Source organism: Leuciscus leuciscus (assembly GCF_965113295.1).
Source record: "Leuciscus leuciscus genome assembly, chromosome: 8".
NCBI classification, from domain to species: domain Eukaryota; kingdom Metazoa; phylum Chordata; class Actinopteri; order Cypriniformes; family Leuciscidae; genus Leuciscus; species Leuciscus leuciscus.
Window position 1 is genome coordinate 19,419,215 of NC_138732.1, and position 18,614 is coordinate 19,437,828.

At 37.3% G+C, this 18,614-nt stretch overlaps 1 protein-coding gene across 10 annotated transcripts in view; it reads left to right on the plus strand.

The window, feature by feature from the left end:
* dlg3 (discs, large homolog 3) overlaps positions 1-18,614 on the plus strand; it is a 99,652-nt gene that overhangs the window by 68,409 nt on the left and 12,629 nt on the right. For all 10 annotated transcript variants that reach the window (XM_082178027.1, XM_082178033.1, XM_082178030.1 and 7 more), the window contains 5 exons: positions 5,667-5,823; positions 6,482-6,584; positions 12,796-12,910; positions 18,227-18,403; positions 18,505-18,580. In XM_082178027.1, coding sequence (XP_082034153.1) covers positions 5,667-5,823; positions 6,482-6,584; positions 12,796-12,910; positions 18,227-18,403; positions 18,505-18,580 — 628 coding nt within the window. The remainder of the gene's footprint in view (positions 1-5,666; positions 5,824-6,481; positions 6,585-12,795; positions 12,911-18,226; positions 18,404-18,504; positions 18,581-18,614) is intronic.

Genomic DNA, 18,614 nt, shown 5'->3' on the forward strand with positions numbered 1-18,614 from the left:
CTCACTCTACATATTAACCTTTAGCACATAACTAGTCAACAGATTATTATGACATGATGATACCTTGTGCAGTTTATTGAAGAGTGATTGCTATTTGAAGTTGGACTTACAATGTTCGGCAGGTAGAATCCATAGACTTACATTGAAAGACTGGAGCTATATCTAGAGACCATCAGAAACTATTTTTTTTTTGTGCCTTTGGCCAGTAAGCAATCACCCAGAACTCCCTAGCAACATCCTAGCAAACACATAGCAACATCCTGACAACCTAAACACTCTAGCAACTGCATAGCAATGCCCTGCCCTGTTACATGTGCTAGTACCACACACATTTTACTCAGAAATGCTTATAAAACAACATTTTACAATTGTAGGATGGCATTAGACAATATGAAGAGTTTTTGTTTAACTTGTATACAGAGCTATTCTTCCACATGGTGCCCACAAGTGTGTGTGTGTGTGTGTGTGTGTGTGTGTGTGTGTGTGTGTGTGTGTGATCATGTAGGCTATGTAGTTTAACAATACTGACCTCCCACCTTTTGAAGTCTTGTACATGTATGTTTATTGTATTATGTTCATCAGTTTGTATACTAGCATTGCTGTAGGTCTGACCGAGACTGGAGATTTATTATTCTCCAAACACATAAATACACCCTCATGGAACCTTCCAACACAGGAATGTTTTGGCTTCTGTTGCAGTTATGTAAATATAAACAGTAGGACCTGCTCTTACCATAAATGTATAGGGAAGTGAGAGGTCGATTCTGCAGTCAGACTACAAATGAGTAGTGGCGCACATTCCTGAAGCTGTCATGATTCGTTTGAATGGGGGAAAGCAGGCCACAAACACACACACACACACAATGTGTGCCAATGCCCATCACACACATAGATACACTTAGACAGTCTGTTATAATGTGCTGACATGAACACACACTCCCTTTGACACGTAGCCCAAACACACACTCACACACACACATGCAGTATGAGGCACAATATTTAAACCTACACACGGCTACACCTACCAAAGTACATAAATAGTGTTATATTATCTCACTTTGCACTTCACTGTGCCCAAACTAAGCTGTCAAAGTAAGTCTGAACCTTATCACAATCACCCTGGAGGTCTCCCCAGAGGCTAATAAAAGTTGTTTACAGGCAAATATACTTTGTGTTGGTGTACAGTGACAGTTCACTCCTGGGGGACTCTGCCAGTGTGTGTGTGTGTGTATATGACTGAGTCACAGGAGAGACTCTGATAGGCCCTCTGCCCATCTGTGCTTCCCCCACACTAGCGCGGCAGTCACAGACACATTTAGATCCCTCCATCTGACCCAGTACACACTAACGGCCCCCTGGCTTCTTTACCAGCTGAATACATTATGGAGATTCGGAAGAGATCTCCCACCCACCCTTCGGATTGCAGAACATAATCGGCCGTGCCACCAATCGAACAGGCTAATGACAATCTGCTCGCACACTCATGTTCACAAATGATGGACACACTTTTAGATACAAACCCAGACAGAGATGTGTATAATCACACAAATCTTTTAAATAGTTCAGGCCATTCGTGACCATGTTTGATTATGGTTTTCAAAAATGACTTCCTTGCATGACTCATGGAGTTTGTTTTTCCATTCAGTGCATTACGTCACTTGTAATTCAGACTGCCACATACACAACTGTAGGGGGAATAATAATAAATATGATATATATCTTTAAGTATTTTGTAAATTGGGTTGAAAAGCTGTGCTTTGCAGATTTATCTGGTTATGGTTGATGTTTCAAACTAAAAAAGGATATATAAATTAAATATCCACTGAAACTTAATACATAGAAAAATCATGAATTATGTTCACCAGGGGGCAAATGGTTTTATGTTTTTTTTGTGAAGTGGGGTAACATACATGGGAACATTCACCAGTTTCATGCTGAATACATAATGTACTCTCTTTAATATATAACTACAGTTCTAATGTTTGGGTGCGGTAAGATTTATATTTATATTTTTAGAAGATTTACTTTGAGAATACTTTGCATTGAATTGATCAAAAGTGACAGTAAAAACATTTATAATGTTACCAAAGATTTCTATTTCAAATAAATGCTGTTCTTTTTATCTTTCAATTTTTGAAAGAATCCTGAAAGAAAATGTATCATGGTTTGCATTAACATATTGAGCAGCTCAGCTGTTTTCAACATTGATAATAATAAGAAATGTTTCTTGAGCAGATTTGTTAGATTGATTTCTAAGGTTTCATGTGACACTGAAGACTGGAGTAATGATGCTGAAAATTCAGCTTTGTCATCACAGGAATAAATTACATTTTGAAATATATTCCAATAGAAAACAGCTATTTTAAACTGTAATAAAATTTCACAATATATTTGATAAAGTGAATGCAGCCTTGGTGAGCCTTTGTTTCAAAAACATTTAAAAAAATTTACCAACCCCAAATTTTTGAACAGTAGTGTATAAACAAGTGTACATGTCAACACTGAAGGACTGAAGAATCTAAATCAGATGTACACCTCATTGAGTAATAACTATGCTTGTATTTCCCAGTACAATTGACATTTCAGAATCTAAATCTTAACAACATCATTGTCAATAAAGGAACACAATAAGTCAAGTCACTCATTTGTCATTAGGTTTAGTTTATACTGTGCAAATAATATAGGCAGTATAGAATATAATTGAAGCTGGTACTTTTTGGCAGCTTTAGTCAGTGACGCACCTGATTGTAAACTGTTGACACACTTGGTTTATTCTTAGCTGCTTGGAGAGGCTGGAAATATCTTGAACGTCTCTTGGCGTGAAGTCAAATGGGACTGAAGAAGTGTGTTCTGAGGAAGAGATTGGTGGTTTTCGACCAGAGCTTTGAAAGCATTCAGAGAAAGAGGAAGACGGAGCAGCCCACAGTAGCCATGAAAGCCATATGATCCTGCCAAAGAGAACATGTTTTCCATGGTGAATTATGTCTCTGCGTGTTTCCGGAGAGCAGTATCCACTGTGTCCACCATTAATCACCCGATCAGAGCCAATTACTTAGATCGGAAAGAGGAGCAGACAGACTGCACTGGGGCATTGCAACCCTGTAAACCTTTGAGCCTTGTGGAATATGAATATGAATATGAAATCTTTAATTAAACTGTAGTAATTTCCTCTTCCTCAGAAACATTAGGCCACGTGGGCTATTGCATAATTTTAGCCAATGAAATGGCTTCTCAATCCATTGTTTTACATTCAGATACAATTACTGTATTATCGCGGCCACTTTTCATGATCCAATCAATTTATAATCGATAAAATCAAAATGGAGGATGTGTTATTGTGGTAGACAGCAGTTCATGTGGCTGGGTAAGAGTTAAGTCTTTCTCTGGTCCTGCAGAGGTGACGCGTGACAGGCGATGTGGTGCTGTTTCCCATCACTCCCCTTTCACTTAGAGAAAGCACACATATACACATACGGCACTTCACAGCACTGTCTGGAGCGAGATACAGAGTCCTGGGGAAAATATTCTTCATATCCCTGCCTGGTAGCTAGCAGCAGGCACCATGTTCACAGTTAACATCTCGTCTTCGTTGCCAATGGTAAAAGTCAATGTAGAGAGACGAGGTAGGACAAGCATCACCCTCATGAACAGGTACAGTAGGTCCAGGTAATGGTTTGAGTGAGTGAGTGACTGCTGGCATCTGATAACTGCTTTATCTTTTTGTGTACATGGGCGTCATGAATTGTATAGCTATGCAATAGCAACAAATTTGCTGTTCCTTTCTTTCATTTGCTTTGGTACTATTTTAATGAAATATACATTTAAAATAAATTCCTTGTTCTAATCTCCCATTGATCTTTCCAAAAATCAGCATATTTTTACTTGATTTAGAACAAAACTGTATTTTCTCCAAATCTTATAAGTGTTTGACCTTGGCGTTAAAAGTAATTGGATTTAATTAATTAAATTAACAAAGTCATTTTCATATGCTTCTGTTTTCATTTATTTTAATACTTCTGATTATCATCAATCTGATCTTAATGTTTAATCAAAAAAGGATTTGATATCAGGGTGCCATTCAGAAATGAATTTAATTTAATTTAAAGTAGCAAACAGGATGTGGAATTGCAATTTGAACAAATACAACAACAAAAAAAGTAGAATTAATTAAATGAATTAAAACTCAAAAGAAAAAGCAATGTTTGTGAAGACAAAAAAAGCACAAAGGTTTGAATGTGTATAGGCCTGACCAGGCTGGTAGAACAGTTCATTTCCCAGAACCTATTGTCTATGTTGAATATCTTTGAATTGCAATTAAATTCCTCATCCTGTCATTTCAATTAAACTTTCTGTGGAAATTCAACTTCTTGAAATAAAAAGGAACAAATTTTTCAATTCTTAATTATGCACAACCCTTTGTGGAATATCTATAGAGTTTTAACAGGTTAATCAACCACAATTGTTAAGCATACATGTTCAAAATGAGTGTGTGTGAGCTTTTGCAATTTGTCACTTAGAGCAAGATAGACTGCAAAAGAGAGGAACTAATAAATAATGTTGTGTACAAGACACCCATTAGAGCGACAGCAAACAGGGAACTGTTGTCCAGGTCATGGTTTTACTGTGTGTCATGTAATAAACAGAGGATAAAAAGGTGATTAAAAAAAAAACTGTTTACCACTTGAATCAAATTTATGGACATAAGGTTCTCAGTAAATTGATTCACACTTCAGTACACCAGTAGATCACACAAAGTACACCACAGTCTGTTTGTGTAATTACGTGTTTCATATATGGACCAAACACTTAGCACAACTTGTCCGGTCACATAAAAGTGCTGTTTTCAGCATCATAAAGCTGCACCATGGGCAGTCGAGATGGAATGGCTCATGTCGAGAGCTAGCCGAGCTCTGCAGAATTCTGAGAAACATGCGTACAACAAATGTTGATGTGTGTTGCATTTTTGGGAACTGGTTATGGTGTGTTATTCTGCAGTACATTCGGGAAGGGTTTTTGACAGCCCCTGAATGTAGTCGAGTCTCGCTGGTGTGCCAGCTCTGGGCAGTCTGGAATGCCTCTCTGCCTGCAGATGAATCACGGCTGCTAAAAAAGTGCCGCAGTCCTGCACAAGGCAGGAATGAGCTCAATGTGTGAATGCGTTTTGTGCCTGTGTGGGAAAGTGCGTTAGTTATCAGTGTGTATGTGTTAGCGCTCATTTCTGGAACAGATCTGGAACATTTGTTGTTTAGCTTTGTTGTGGATGAAAGTTTGCCAGTCTCCTCTAGTCGTGACTAGAGCGTTGTGTTTTCTCACGGATCTGTTCTTCTCGATTTCCTCTCTCTGTAAATGACAGGAGGAAAACGAAATGCAAAATAATAATTTACCTTCTTGCTAGACTGAAACATTATTATTGTTCCTTAACCCTATGAATTCTCTTTTTTTCTTGATGCAGTCTGGGACGAATGAAACTCATCCCACTCTTAAATGTCTTAATGTGTTTTTTTCCTCTCTCTCTCTCTCTCTATATATATATATATACAGTATATATATATTTATTTATTTGTTGAATTTTTTTTTGCGCATATATGTCTGTCTTTCGTCCCCTCCCTGCTGCTGTGGTGATCCGAGTCCAAACTGATCCTTGACACTGTGGTTCTGCTTGGCAGGGAGCCGCGGAAGATCCTACTGCACAAGGGTTCCACAGGTTTGGGATTCAACATTGTGGGCGGGGAGGACGGAGAGGGCATCTTCGTGTCTTTCATCTTGGCAGGAGGGCCAGCCGACCTGAGCGGAGAGCTGAGGAGAGGAGACCGCATCCTTTCGGTCAGTAACTGTCTGTGACACTCAAGTAGAAATAGTAAGGATTAACAGCATTAAAATATATACTACCATTCAAAAGTTTGGGGTCAGTAATATTTTTTTTTTTTTTTTTTTTTTTGAAAGAAGTCTTATGATCACATAGGCGGTATTTATAAATACAGTAAAAAAAAAAAATAATATTTTGACATATTATTACAATTTAAAATAATTTTATTTTTATGTATTTGAATATATATTTAATGTAATGTATTCCTGTTATGTCCAAGCTGAATGTTCAGCATCATTACTCCAGATTTCAGTGTCACATGATCCTTCAGAAATCATTCTAATATGGTGATTTTCTGAATACCCAAAAAAAATTTTTTTCAAGATTAATAGAAAGTTTAAAAGAACTGCATTTATTTGAAATAGAAATCTTTTGTAACATTATAAATGTCTTTACTGTCACTTTCGATCAATATAATGCATCCTTGCTGAATAAAATTCGGTAGTGTATATTAGATGGAATGGAAGACTGGAGGAATGGAATTTTTCATGATTTCTAATACAGTCTCTCTAAATTGGCATGAAGTCTTAGAGCTAATATTGCATCATGTGATTTGCATGAGTGTGTGGCGTGTGGGGGTTGTTTCTTTAATCTGTTACCATGGTATTGTCCCAGGTGAATGGTGTAAACCTGCGCAATGCTACCCATGAGCAGGCTGCTGCTGCACTGAAGAGGGCTGGACAGACGGTGACCATCATTGCCCAGTACAGACCAGAAGGTAGAGTGGCTCTTTTCATGATGTTTGTCACTGCAAAATAAATTGTGCTCCTAATAGGACAATGAATGAGATTAACAATGAGTATAGATTTGAGCTTATTCATGCAAGTTAGCTTTTTTGTAGGGTCTTATTTATTTAAGAGCAATAAATAAATAAATAAAAATAGATCAAAACTGTGTTTCTAAGAATAGATCACCATTATGTGGGATTATTGCATCAAGACCCCAACTGCTCTTGCTTTCTTCACACACCCATGTGTTGTGCCTGTTGTGTCTTGCCTGTTTCTGTAATCACTCCATCACAGTGGCATACAGTACTACTGTATATTCCTTTTAGAAAGGTGAACTTAGCCTCACCTAGTTTTATGAGAAATAATCCTTATTTGCAAATGAGGACATTGTGACTGATAGTTGTAGCTTTTGTTGAATTAAGGTGGGCAGACATTCATTTTTGACTTACTATGCTAAGTGAAGCCTTCAATAATAATAAAGCTGTAGGCTATTAAAAACTATGCATGGAGAAGCAGTCCGACTGCATCTGTATCTTTTTTTATTTATTTGGAGTTTAAAGAATCACTTGAACCGGTTCACAATGCCAGTGTCAACAATTAATTGCAGCAAATAATAGTACTAATAAGGATTTTTATTTAATCATGGCTGCAACAAACTGAACTGGGACTTATGAAATTACAATAAACTTATTTATTTGCCGAACTAGTTGGAAAGGGGTCTAAATGTGGCTTGATCGGAACGTTTATATCATTTAATGTGCTTCACCGTGTGTCAAGAACCATTCGATGGCGTTATAGAATCACTTAATCCGGTTCTTAGAAGCGAACTGTTCAAAAGAACCGATTCGCATAAATGATTCTGGCTTCCAAACAAAAGTTCACTCGTGAATGAAAGCACTGGGATGAAATTGTGCCAGAAGTGGGAGGGATCAACCTGAGAGGAAAAAAGGGGGGAAAGAACTAAATGGACTAAAAACCACGGAGTGGAGGAAGCGCTTGACTTTACTGTTTGAAAGCTTATTTTTGGCGCAGGGTTAGCTTTCATCTGCTGGATCACTATGAAAGTCTGTCTGATGGGAGATGTGGAATAAGCGCGCGCTGGTCGCGTGAGCGGGGCGGATTGAAATCCCGCGTCTCGAGCGCGAATGAGACTCAGTTTTAAAGAAGAAGGTGCCGCTATTGGAATGGGAGGAGCAAAGCGCAGGACAGACCGAAACATTTTCACTAAACTCTTTAACGTTACTATTTATTTACATTTCGTGTCGATTTGAAACAAAAGAAAACGGCATTTTCCTCCTTGCGCTACTGTGAAGCATTCTTTATTGTTTGACTTTTTTTTTTTCTTACCTAAAATGTTTTTTCGAGTGAGTTGGACAACGAGAGGTTGAACTGAACACAGCGCTTTAGCCGCCGCCGCCGGGTAAGATCACCTCAACTCATATTCATAAAGCATTTACTGGAAAGGGCTGTGTAAAGTAACGTTAGGCGAAAACTATCAATGGGATGTAAATCTACGTTAAATTGTCTATATAACTGCTTTATATATCCTTTAGTATACTTTGCTGAAAAGGAAAGCGTCGTTGTCCACGATGGATTTCTGTTAGCTCGAGTTGCATGTTCAACCCTTGTGTATTACGTTAAGAGATTAATCATGAAAACCATTTAAACAACTTATTAAGTTGCTCAGCCGTTTGGCTGACGTCATGAATATTGTTTCTAGCCTTGAGTGTTTTGTTAATGACTGCTTGTGTTGCTGCGCGACACAGGTAAACTGTTTGCTCGAGGATTTCGTGAGAAATGTTTTTATATTGAAGCTGTAAACACGACAAAACACAGCAGCATGATATTTAGTGCTTCATATTGACATTACCATAAGCAAAATGGCATTTTCATTTTGTATGAAGGGTAGTGTAGTTCACCTTTGAACTGAACTTCAGTTCTGTCAAAATGATCCGGGATATTTTGCACTTTGAGGCCTGACGCTTCGCCGTCATGTTTGTTTAATGCTTTATTATATGGAGCTTCCTTCAGAGCTCAGGACAGGTGCTGGGAAGGGCTCATTCAGGAAGTCAGTTTGCCTAAACAATCTTAAACATTACTGTCATTTTGTCGTTCAGTGGAAACTACAACAGGGTAACTTTGTGAAATAGTTTCTTTAAATTAATATTGAATGTGTTGCTGTTTCTTTAAATTAATATTGAATGTGTTGCTCCTTCTGCTAATGATTTGACAAATGTCAAATAATTTCCCTAGACCAAGAATATCATGAGTCAATGTCAAAGATGGTGTTAACTAGCTGGGAACACTAAACGGAAGACGTGGGGACATTTGACTGGCACAGAGGATAGGAAATCAATTATTGTCATTGACAAGATTTGTATTGCACTAACAGTCATTTTAACTTGTAAAATGTAGTAAGTCAATGCATAGTTCATTCTTTGGTGTCTATGTGAGCAATGACAGGAATGTTGCAGTGCAAGTTATCTGTTTCGGCATGCTCTCCTCCATATTCCTCCTTAGTCAGACACTCCTGAAGTATAAATGGACTGCCTCTCCCTCCCAAGGGCCCTTACGTCTACATAGAAATAGAAGTGACACATTAATTTGTGCCAGAATAGCTCATTGAATTAAGTGGGAACCAGCACTATGAGAGACATTATGGATTCTTACTTGTGTGTGTGTGTGTGTGTGTGTGTGTGTGTGTGTGTGTGTGTGTGTGTGTGTGTGTGTGTGTGTGTGTGTGTAAGAAAGAGACAGTCTAGTTGTAGACTGGCTTCTGTTAAAATTTGAACTCCTCATGTCATACATTAACTTGGAGGGCAGTGATTGAACTTGAACTGTGAAGTGTTTGTGTCCAGCATGGAGAAATGTTCACAACACATTCTTTTATTTGTTCTTGCATTCCACATTTACAACTAAATGGCATGTTATATATTTTTAAAGTCTGTATTAAAAGGAATATCTATATATTCCAAATGCGTATTATTGGTCTTATTGTGAACAATGTTAATTTTTTTTCGTCAATGTCAAAACGTGATCTTACAATGATATTTTTCGTGTAGATGCTCATGTGGTCGAATGTGGAGCACAACAGGAGTTACACATTCTGACAAGCACAGGACTTAGTGAATTTGCGTCTTTTCGTGCAGATATAGGTTGTAATATGTTGCATAAATATCTGATCAATCTCATAAGATGCATATTGTTGAGTTAATTAACCCTCTAGTTTTATATATATATATATATATATATATATATGTATGTGTAGACAAGATTTTAATTTCGGTGCATCTCTATGGAAGACATAGCTATTAATATACATGGCTTATAATAAACAACCAGTTAATCATCACTTATTTTGAATGGAGAGTGTGCTGATACTTTTCTAAGAGATTAGACATTCAGAACACCCTAGTGACCGCATATCAATGTACTCAATGAACATTCAGAGCATCTTAGCAACCGCATAGTGTTTGTGATTTAGCTGTTATAGTTCCAAGTAAAAAAAAAACTAAAAAAAACATTAGAGAATACATTGGTAAAAAAAAAAATCTGGACACCAAAATAAGGAAAAAATCCTAAAAAAGTCACTCAGCCTCCCATTTTGTGAAACATTTGCGCTCTCATTAACTTGAAAAAAAAATTTTTTTTGGCCTGATAAAATAAATGTTTCAGGTGACTGTTTACTTCTTTTTTGGACAAATTTTAATATAAATCCATAGTTGTATTTTTCAGTTTTTTAGGAATTTACAGTATATCTGTGCCATATTGACTACTGGCTGATATTAGATTTTTATTAATGAGTATTATGAGTATTGGCTGAATATCAACCGATAGTAAATGTTTAGTTGTGAATGTGTTTTTCTCCATATTTTTACATTTAGATTACCTTTGCTGTCATCTAACTAACACTCACTTAAAGGTCGGATGGATATTTTTCGGAGTGGCTAGCAAAAGCGAGCTAGTTTTGAAATTATAAGATCCCACCCTCCCTTCAGATCGCTCTACAAACATAGCCATGTCTCCTCCAAAACACATGAACGCACACAGCCAGAGCAAACAAAAGCGTCATGAGAGACGGCGTTAAACTACCTCATGTCTCAAAGCACATAACATTACAATAATAATGAACATAAACAACTTAAAGAGTTAATTTTGGCGTTGATAGTGTTGCCATTGAAACGCATAAATTCGAGTCACAAACCGCTCTGAGTATAACATCACATGTTTCCATCTCTTCCAAATTACGGTAGTTATGGTGTGAACGCAGCATAAGCTCGTTGTTTTGGTTCAGGGGGAAGTGTAAAAGGTTGCTGCTGTTTGTTTGTGGTGCTCTGTAACCGACATCTGTCTAACTCTGCATAGTATGAAACGCGCTGGTTATGTGTGATGTCTGCGTGAGCGGGAGGTATGAAAATGCATACTTTGACAGGCAGGTAGGACATAGGACATCGGACCTAATGCTACGCCTTCCAGAGATGATACATTGCCTAGGTGTAAATACATTTAGACCACTTAACTTAGTGAGTGCTATCAGGATGTGCAGAGACTTTCAACCAGCATTACAAAAAATGTTTCTGGAACAAATAGCCTACCCTGCCTTTGAAGTTAGTTAATATTAAAAAAATATATAATTTGCTAACACTATTAAGTAATCTTATACAGATTACAAAATGAATGTATTTTTTATATGGTAAATTATTATAATAAAGATAATTTTCTGCAATGAATCATGACATGGCTCATTAAATAAAAAAATGGAGTAAATAAATTCTGTTGATGGCACTAACCTGCATGCCTGTTGAGAGCGCTGTGCTAACCATAACCTAGCCCATATGCATGCTTTCACGTTGAAAGCACATGGCTGCAATATTATATAACTGCATTGACAAAGAGGCAGGCTGCAGCCAATCCCCACTCTCCAAAAATAAAAGCCCTGCACATAATGAAGGGAAGTGAGGCAGAGCTGCCCCAGATTCTCCCCAGGTCTTAAGTTGACGGGTCACACTTAACAAAGACCTTGCGCTTTAGCATTAGCCTTTGTATGTTGGGAACTGTGTGTCTGACAGGCTGAGAGGACCCAGTTGTCTGTGTCGTTAGTCATATCTGTGTATTGTATTACCCGTAGAGAGTCTGAATTACTCTCTGCTTTATTCTGTACAAGGATGTCTTCTGATGTCTGTTATTAGCATACTAACCTTTATATTGCAGACTTTATCTCAAGGTTCTTTCGGATGTGGTACATTTAGCTTTTTTTGTTTTACTAAAATTGTTTTTTCAACAAGTTTTTCTAGCTGTTTCCTCCCACCTCTCCATTGAGGTGTTCCCCTGGTTACAGGCCGGTGGTGTCAGGTTACTTTACCTTGCCTTGTCATTCCAGCAGGTTGTTAACCCGTTTGTGACAGACAGGGCGTTTACAGAAGAGCTCCCTGCAGGCGCGGTTTCTGCTGACATTGAAGTCCAAGTTTCGGCTTTATATTGAGCTTTAGACTTAATATAGGTTTAGAGTTACTGCCGTTATGAGTTTTCAAGTTCTCATGTTCTCATGAAATTGAAATTCCTGCCTCAGGTTCTGTTTTTTTGGAAGGTCGACTTTTGATCCTCGTATACACGGTTACGGAGCAAGTTGAAAATCATAAAGTCTTTGTTATGGATGATCTATATTAGACTTCCAAGGTAAATTCCAGTGCTTAAGAAAACAATAGTATTTCCTCGGCTATGTTATCCTTGTTTGCCCATGCATTTCGCTGTTTACATGTCCGTGTGATTCAGTTGCTAAGCTTGTGAGTTGCCCGACCACACTGCAGCTGAGGTGTGCACGTTTAATTAAAAGGCCTCCGCACAATCAGCCATCATGCTTCAGTGCTGCTTCAGAAACGAAAGCCTTGTTCACTATGAAAAATTATTACAGTCCGACGTTTGTTGGAGGTTTTCATTCCGTTATACTGAATAGTGCATGTTCTACTTAATTAATATGCATAATTAATTATCTGGCAGGAGATATTAGCGTATAGCTCATGCAGATACATGATTAATATCCATCTGTTCTCTGGGTCATTAATCAGTTCTCAATAAGCTGCTGAGCTTTCCTTCTCTGACCTGCTCTACAAGCACTTCCACTCATAAAACCTGGAGCAAAGCCCGGAATATCACTGTAAATATAGGTGTTGCTGATGGATTGTGTGCCTTGTCTCTTTCCAGAATACAGTCGATTTGAGTCCAAGATCCACGACTTGAGGGAGCAAATGATGAACAGCAGCATGAGCTCTGGCTCCGGCTCCCTCCGCACCAGTGAGAAACGCTCCCTCTACGTCAGGTATCTTCTTCATTCCCCGATTCCTTCATTCAGTTGTACTGATATTTTGATCATATTTTTAAAAGTGCTTATTCAATCAGAGGAACCTTCATTTTGATCAAACAGGCATAGTAGTCAATTAGATTCAAAATGTTTGGTGTAAAATTCTAGTTCAAATAATTAAGACATGTTTGAACTTGAGTATCAGCTGTCTTGCATTTAATTCCAATAATGCACTATTTCTTTCTAAAAAGTGTTTATTTATACATTATAAATTTTTCATCAACAAATGCATTTTGTTTGAAGTGAGACTTAAGCAGTGAAAAGAAGTGAAATCTTTTTTGTAGTACAATATCTTATAATATTATTGTTAGGGATGCATCATGCACCAATAGGAAAATTTGGGCCGATACGTTAACCGATTATTCTTTATACTTGAAAGCCGATAACCGATATATTGGCCGATAAATCTAAATTAACCCTTTAAAAACCGGATGTGTCGTCGACGACACAGCCAACCAAGCTGTATTCATGTCACTGTAACTCTTCAACCGTTTGCACTATCAAAATAATTCAAATAGTTGACATCACGCGCTTTTCGCCAATATACGGCTTATTACGGTTATGTCACGCTTTCCGTCTGCAAATGACAGCAGCGCGGGATGGAAGGATTTGAACAGAGAGATACGAGATGGGAGGCGGATGGCCGTTACTCTTTCACGTATCTAAGCATGTAGTGCGTGCATGTGTATGTGTGCGTGCCTATGAATGCGTGCATTTGTATGTGTGCGTGTATGAAAAAAAGTGTCCTAAATGAAAACTGTGCAACCCAATGTCACAAAAAGACTTGTATGTATTATAGTTAATTTTTCAACTTTAAAGTGTTAGTTTCTTTCGTTCATGATTTTTTTCAGTTTTTTTCTAAATAAAAATCAGTACATTTATTCTCGTTTTTTTTTATTTTTGTCTATTTAAATTATATTTACAAACTCACCACACAATAATGGTCAATAACTGTAATTTGTTGAAAGCTTATCTTTTTCTGAAAAAGATGACACCTTGCACATGAAGATAGCACATTGTTTTAGAATTTTACAGTCAAAAAATCAAATTATGTGAAAAACACCTATTTTAGCTTCAGGTTCTAAAGGGTTAATATAATTTTTGAGAGCCTGCTTACAAAATCAAAAGTCTCATCATTAAAAGCCATGTCCCAAGCACTTCAATATAAATCAAATATATATAGTACTGTAGCCTAGTTTCAACCAGTGTTAGTTTTCAAATTAATTTACACTCCTATGGCCAACTTTCTTTATCCCAATCAAAGCACTCACCGCGCTCTCCCAGCTAATTAGGTGCTTATGCCTATATATCAGTATGAAAAGGCAAAAAAGGTCTGCACTCTAAAAAAATTTGTATTAGTATCATATCAAGCAGGAGATAATAAAAATACAAACGTTTCGGATATTTGCCTTCGTCAATGCCGAAACGTTTGTATTTAAAAAAAAAAAAATGTAATAGCCTAAGCACAGACAATAATAAAATGATTATAATGAAACCATATTATTGATGAAATGATAGGCTTACAAGAAAAATAAAAGTGCTTTTTATTATTAATAATGTATCAATGTTTTTGAAAAAGAAACATCTAAAATGATTATGACTGTTTTAAATAACAGCATCGCCGTTTGAGCTACGTGAGCTGAAGCTGATGAACTGAATGAACACCGGGAAACTGAAGTGCTTTGTTAGCGGGGGGTTAATTAACTCGACCAAATGCATGCTATATGAGATTAATCATATATTTATACAACATAAACATAATATTACAACTTATATCTGCACAAAATGACCCGAATGTGAACTTGAACTAATTGTTTGCTAATCAGAATGGTAACTCCAGTTTTGTGTGCACTCTTCCCGGAAAAATGCGCTGAAACGGCAACTAAACCCAAAGAATTCACATTTTATTACAATAGTTTTCTCATTATAATGTTGTGAGTAAGATGATGAATATAATATGACAGCCCCAATCATAGTTATTAATGTCGTGCGTTGCCATTTGAGCTGCATGCACTGAAGCTAAAGATGATCACAGATGCACTTTACTACCATGTTAATACTCCTATATGAGATAAATCAGATGTGTATATATACACAAAATAAACATAATATTACAACAATTGCACAAACAAAAAGGCTGCAAATGCACAAGCGAACTTGACTGCAAGTCATGAAGGTGTAACTCTATCGTGGATGCGTTCTTCCCTAACATTCTTTTACAGCAGTGTTATCATTATAATTTTATGTAGCCTATATGACAGACTTCCGCTGCACAAGTTGCACTTAACTGTATTTTCCTTTTTGAAGTGATTCCAATAATTTTTCAAGCAATTTAAAACCATCATGGCGGACAGCACACATCTGAAATGTTTCAGCTTAAGGAATAATCCATTATTTATCGACTTTAAGAAACCTGCCAAATGTTCTTATCAGGTCGAAAACAATAACATTAGAAATGAACATATATCAGCCGATACCAATATGGTGGCTGATATATCGTGCATCTCTGTAAAAAAAGAAAAGTTGACTTAACCTAAAATTATAAGGCAACTTGCTGCACAGATTTTTTGAGTTGACTCAACTAATAGTTTACTCAACTGGAGATGTTATAGTTGAGTCAACTCAACTATAGAGATGTTTTGGTTGAGTCAACTCAAAAAATCTGTGCAGCAAGTTGCCTCATAATTTTAAGTTAAGTCAACTTTTATTTTTTTACAGTGTAATTATTGATAACCATCGGAAATATTTTTATCGATAATTCTACCCTAAATAGTTTTACCAGTGTTTCCAACCTTATTGTACATATTCCATACTCATTCAGTTTAAATGAAGTGAAGTGCTTGCTCTGCTGTTTTGAGGCACACTGTATCATATTATAAAGAAGTTTAGAGTCCATGGGACTGTAACCAGTGTCCCTGGACAAGGCAGTGAGAGGAAAATTAAGTTAAGAACAACAAAAGATGGTGCAATGGGTAGAGAGAGAACCAAGAGAATCTACAAAACAGGTCCAAGCGGAACATCTAGCTCAAGGTCCAACAGTTTAGACTCCAACCACCTGTCACTGTCTGAATGAACAGTGGTAGAACCTTCTACTCACCTTCGTGGTTGAAAATGCAAGAAGACTCTTATTTTGATGTCTGTTATGCTGCCTCTGGCACTGGGTACCTGGAATCATTGAATGGCACCCTCAAATCATAGATCTATCAAGTCATTATGGAAAAGAACATTTAGCCCTGTATTAGAGATCTGTATTTCAGTTAAAGTTCATGAGTCCTTCAGCAGGATAATGAGCCAGAGCAGATCACAGTAAGCACTCACGATTGGATTAAAAGAAGACATTCTGAGGTGGCCTTCTATAGCCGCCTTTCCACTGTACACGACAAGTGGAAGTCATCCATATCCAATGGAGAGTTGCACAGGGGCTGTGTGAGGTCCCGACCATATGTGGATGCGTAATCTTCAGATCTGACTTGAACTTTGAAATGTGTTAATGTGTTAAAAAACATTTACTTTGTAATGTTTAAATCCAACAAACACAACAAACTTGAGGGACTACTGGCCGACCGGATGTGATGTATTTCAATCAAATCAGTGTGTGCAAGGTGAAAATTAATTTATACTTTTTTGTTTAACTTTATCAGAAACACTTGATACTTTAAAAAAATGCATGGTTATTGATAAGTCATAAATTATTAATTTTATATTTATATTTTATTATTTTAAATGTATCCATATGTTTCCTCCAAATTTGTTGTAGGTAATTTGTTCTATATGCATAGCTGTTTATTGTTTGCATTCAGACAGTGTGGGTAAAGCCAGGGACACACGAAGGTCCACACCGTTGGCTCTAGTCGGACGCTGTCAGGTTTATTTTTGGCCGATTCAACATGTATAATCGGCACATTTTCAAAAGAAAGGGTAGCAGTCTAGTTATGTGCGTATTAAATATATAATCTGCCTAATGAATGTGTGGCCTGCTTCTGATGGTAGCTTGCTCCTAAAGTGAGCTGTGCTTAATGAAGCATTCAGCTGCTCTGGGTTCATGAGTCAGCTGACCACACGTGTTAATGGTAGGTGTGAGATCTCAAGGCATTTTCACATTCCTGTGAATGCAGTAATGAGATAAATGTGTGTCAAAATGTTACAGGCATGTCAGTCAGCACTTATCCCACCCGGTATGGCTTTATCTTAAAACAGAGTCCTGATGTTGTCCTCTATTTTGCTGTGCAGCAAACTATGTGTGCGCGTCTCAGTGGGCTTATAATTAGTATTTCCTAGGAGAGAGGTATGTTGAGAAACAGGAAGGCCCGCTCCACTGGTTTTTCTCCTTTCATTTGGATTTACCTGTCTGACAAGGTAAAGACATTCAGCTTTAAACACAATGCCTGACTGTGTTTCTGTACTCAACGTCATCTGCCATCTGGTTTCCCTCTCATGATGATACTGGGATCCTCTATCACTATTGTGGCCTTGAGTGCTTAACCACAGGTTGATCTAGGGGGAACTGACTGCGAAGGGCATAGCAAGCAACAATATGAACAATAATGATAATTATTACTTTTATTCAGCAAGAAATACATTTATCAAAAGAGACCGTAAAGACACTTATGTTACAAAATATTTTTATTTAAAATAAATACAGTTATTTTGTACTCTTTGTTCTATGCATCAAAGAATCCTGAAAAAAAGTATCATAATTTCCACAAAAATATGAAATGGCACAACTGGTTTCAACATTGATAATAATAAGAAATATTTATTGAGCAGCAAATCAGCATATTAGAATGATTTCTGATGGATCATTTGGCATTGAAGACTGGAGTAATGATGCTGAAAATTCAGCTTTTCATCACAGGAAAAAATTTAAATAGATTAGCGGAAGACAGTCATTTAATTGTTATTAAAACGTCACAATATTACCATTTTAACAATTTTTTAACACATAGCCTAAATGCAACTTTGTACCGACCCAAAATCTTTGAACAGTACTTTAAATGTTAAAAATAAACAAACAAAATAAATAAATAAATAATCTTGCAAATTATTTCTCAAATGGTTGCTATGTCTTTGGTAAGAAGTGTACTGTAAGTTGCTTTCAATGAGGAAGAATCTGCTAAACAAATTTAAAGAAAAAAGGTGCAGTTGTCCAGTGATGTATGTGTATCCCCACACCCACCCTTTACTCAAACACAACTGATGTTTGACAATGAAGTCTGAACATCCACTCCTCTAGCACACTGTTGATGTACGACTTGTTTCATTTGATTTTCCCAGGGCTCTTTTTGACTACGACAGGACCAGGGACAGTTGCCTCCCTAGTCAGGGCCTGAGTTTCTCCTATGGGGACATCCTGCATGTCATCAATGCCTCCGATGATGAGTGGTGGCAGGCACGGCTGGTTACACCCCATGGGGAGAGTGAGCAAATTGGGGTCATACCAAGCAAGAAAAGGTACAGTACTGCCAACAAGCCAAGATACAATTACAACATTGCCCCTGTAGTAATGGACTGTGTTCACTGCCAATCACACATTTTTATTTTTTGATCCACAGGGTGGAAAAGAAAGAACGTGCACGATTAAAAACAGTCAAGTTCCATGCAAGGACGGGCATGATCGAGTCCAACAGGGTGAGTGAGTCGTCGTCGTCCTCCCCCTGTGAAG